The sequence below is a fragment of the Primulina eburnea genome, chromosome 18 (genome assembly GCF_022965805.1).
Source record: "Primulina eburnea isolate SZY01 chromosome 18, ASM2296580v1, whole genome shotgun sequence".
NCBI lineage: Eukaryota > Viridiplantae > Streptophyta > Magnoliopsida > Lamiales > Gesneriaceae > Primulina > Primulina eburnea.
In genome coordinates, this window is record NC_133118.1 from 4228821 (window position 1) to 4232415 (window position 3595).

The 3595-nt window shown below is 34.8% G+C and overlaps 1 protein-coding gene across 2 annotated transcripts; it reads right to left on the minus strand.

The window, feature by feature from the left end:
- Positions 1 to 567: 567 nt before the first annotated feature.
- On the minus strand, positions 568 to 3293 carry LOC140820213 (uncharacterized). Of its 2 annotated transcripts, XM_073180551.1 has the most exons (6): positions 3211 to 3293; positions 2171 to 2438; positions 1471 to 1511; positions 1218 to 1286; positions 1073 to 1132; positions 568 to 956 (listed from the first exon to the last, which is right to left on the minus strand). In XM_073180551.1, the coding sequence occupies exons 2-6, from the start codon at positions 2289 to 2291 to the stop codon at positions 879 to 881; spliced, it is 369 nt and encodes a 122-aa protein (XP_073036652.1). In that variant the 5' UTR covers positions 2292 to 2438; positions 3211 to 3293; the 3' UTR covers positions 568 to 878. The 2 variants fall into 2 exon arrangements, with proteins under 2 accessions (XP_073036652.1, XP_073036651.1); XM_073180550.1 differs by lacking the exon at positions 3211 to 3293 and having other exon boundaries at positions 2171 to 2473.
- Between the last annotated feature and the right edge of the window lie 302 nt (positions 3294 to 3595).

The window sequence follows — 3595 nt, forward strand, 5'->3', positions numbered from 1 at the left end:
GGAATGTCATGTTTGAACTCGATCGTATGATTTTGCTTTAAAATTACGCTGTTTTGTACCCCGAACCAGTACATAAATACAACATATCAGGGTCATTTGTAATGTTTATACCATACAAGAACGATGACCAATAACTCATACATATATGTTGTATTCATGCTACTAGGCGTTGGGTATCATTGATACTAAAATTAAGCTATTTCTTACAATAGCATAATAGCATCATTTGCATCGCTTATATCGTACAAGGACGGAGACCGATAAATCATATATGTGTTCATGATACCGTGAGTTGGGTACTTATGATACCATAATTAACTTAGTTTGTATCCGAAATCAAGACATAAGTGCCACATATTATGACAATTTGTACTGCTCTTACCTTACAAGAACGAAGATCAATAACTCATACATGTGTTCATGGTACTGCGCATTGGGTATTATTGATACCAAAATTAAGCTATTTTGTACCCCAAATCAAGACACAAGTACTGCATAGTAGGGTCGTACTGCTTATACCATACAAGAAAGAAGACCAAAATGTTGCCCAATTTAGATCCCCGTGTCTAAAAAGTAAAAAGTCCACAAAATTAATGACAAGAAGTCGTTGAGATATCAAAATAACATTGTACGAATTAGAAAGCAAGAATGCACTCCCTGGAGGGGTTACATTTTCATCTAACTCAATCCCAATAATGGCTAAGATAAAAAAGGAGCGGGGAGGTCGGTGGATCGGATGATTTCCCAAAATGTAGGTCGCAAGTTCGAATTGTGCCATGTCACTATTATGTATGTGCTGAGTTCACAAATCTGAAGAAGCCCAAGGACACCCCACCCCTTCTAGTAAATCATCCAGATAAATTCAAACTGCTGCAAGTTTACGAGTTTTCGGTTTGTTTATACGCGCATACAGGGCAAGTGTAAAAGATGGTCTGCCCTTCATCGGCAGATCTAATCTGGATTTAAGAAAGAAAAGGAACAAGTAGAGCTAGTTGGACACAAAACATAAAATGGGCAAAGGATAAGTACACGATAAATAAGTTAGTTGTCCACAAACTGGGAGAAAAATTACCTGTCTGGCAACATAGGCCATGCCCAAGTGCTGGCATGCTTTACATTTTGCATTATAATCCTACAAGATTAAGAAGAGAACATTGGTTCAAATTTAAGAAACTTGTAACACTAGACTAGCGAGAATAAGAGCACAAAGTTCCAACCATTTGTTTTAGTTCCTTTTCTTCTTCAATATCGTCCAATGAAGATATTCCCAGCTCCCTCCTCATATCCTACAAATATAATAACATGATGCAGAGATAATAAGAACTGAAGAATTAGCGCATAACTAAGAGAATCGTTTTCCTAATTTCTGCATGTGAGTAGTAGTTGTGAAACCAACTTTGATCCTAGCCAAATAAACATTATATCATACCTAGTGAAAGAACAATTGCCATAAACACAATGGGAACATACCTCGGCACTAATGGTGTACTGTATCACTTTTCCAGCGAAATCTGATCAAAGGAATAAAAAGACAAAATCTTAAACAAATCAACAAGAAAAAACATTTTTGTGAATGAACCGACCAAATACAAATCCTGAAACTATTCCTATTACTATTATTGCAGCATATGCCCCGCTATAGAGTAATTAATAATTTAATCAGATCTTTGTGGTTCAGTAACAAATCAACTTTCTGCTGCAACCGAACTGGACTTGAATACCGTATCAATAGTTTTTAAAGATTCATAGTAAAGATTGATCCAAATAAAAATCTATGGCGAAATTGATAGCTACATCCTTCTCTACTTCAAACTATTATGCACATTAGAGGAGCCAATTTCATTTAATGGGCAACCCTAAAATGCTACAATGTAAGGGTCAAAACGGCTTTTTCCATGTGTATCGCAGCAAGCTCACAAGATTTTACAAGAAACACCAGGGCAAAATTAAGCATCCACAGCAAATATAACAAGATCAATACTTTGCAGTCAAACTTCGAATCGATCTTACAACTGTAGTACGTAATTACAAGAAACTGATGGATACATTCCCAATATTTTGATTTATTGACATGCTTTTCGAGTAGATTTGAGCATCTCCTAGAGAAAATATACATCAAAGCAAGGTAACACTGAATTAAATCATCGGCAATAAAATAAAATAAAAAAACCTTTGAGGCGCTTCTTGAATTTGCACGACGGGCATCGTGCATACTTGGGTGAGTTGAAATTGAGCATTGTTCCGCAAATTTCGCAGAACATGAAATCACGCTGGCGACTGTACTCCGTCATGATTATCCTTGTACCTATCAATCACTTTCCTCCAAAAAAAAAAACACAAAAACAGGGAAACAATGAAGGGATTTGATGCAATCGATTCGAACGGAAGTTCCAAGGAAAAGGGGCTTTAATTAGGGTTTAAGCCCAGATGACAAAGGGCTAGAGAAACATAAATAAATAGGACCACTATTTTATGACAATGATTTTCTATATTAAGCGACGGTTTTGTCTAATACCGTCTAAACGGTGTTTTCTGAAAAAATCGTAGCGACGTTTTTTACATATTTCATAAATAAAATACTACCCAAAAATTTAATTTAAATATTAATTTTCTGTAAAAGAAAACGCTTTAAAAATCTGATGTTTGCGAAGATATGGAGATCCACGTATCGTTGGAAGATCACACCGACGAGCAAATCTACAAAATTAATACGAAAAAATGTTAGCAAAAAGTACAAAAACCGAAACTTTGTAAAAATTGATAGATTTTCGATACTACCAGAGAAGAAAGGCAAAAATCGCATAAGAAAATGTTTGCGAACGTCGGTACATATAGAATCATAGCGACGGTTTTGGTTAAATCCGTTGCCTTTAGCGACAGTTATATGTTACCCCGTCGCATATAGCAACGGTTTTAATAAACCGTCGCAGATAAATCGGCGAGGGTTTTAGAATAACTGTCTCTTAACCGTCGCAGATTAAATCGACGACGGTTTTAGGATAACTGTCTCTATTAGCAACGGTATTATAAACCGTCGCTATTAACGACGGGCCAAAAACTGTCGCCGAATATTGCGACCGTGTTGTTGAAATTATCTGTCGCTAATATAGCGATAGTTAGACATAAACCGTCGCTATATTCAGCGACCGTTTAAGAATGCCGCTTTATTTTTTATTTTTAAAATTTCTTTAAATACATAGTGAAAAAGGCCTAGAGAAACATAAATAAATCGGACCACTATTTTATTACAATGATTTTCTTTTTAAAAAATCATTTTATGATCCATAAATTAAGTTTATAAATTAGAGCTACAAAGTGGTTATATGAGCCGAGTCCAGCTCGAATAGAATCATTTAAAATATACACTCGATCGAGTATTTAATTTCAAGTTCGAGCTGGACTCATGAAAATATCGAATTATTCGAACATGTACTCGAAAATTTTGAAATGTTTTTAGCATAATTTTAGAGTTTAAATTTTATCCATATAGAAAAAAATAACCTTAATTATTTACTCTCTAAAATTAATAATATTAATATATAGTTACTTGAGTAATTTGCGAGTCATAGTATAGAAACAATCAAAACTCGAACTC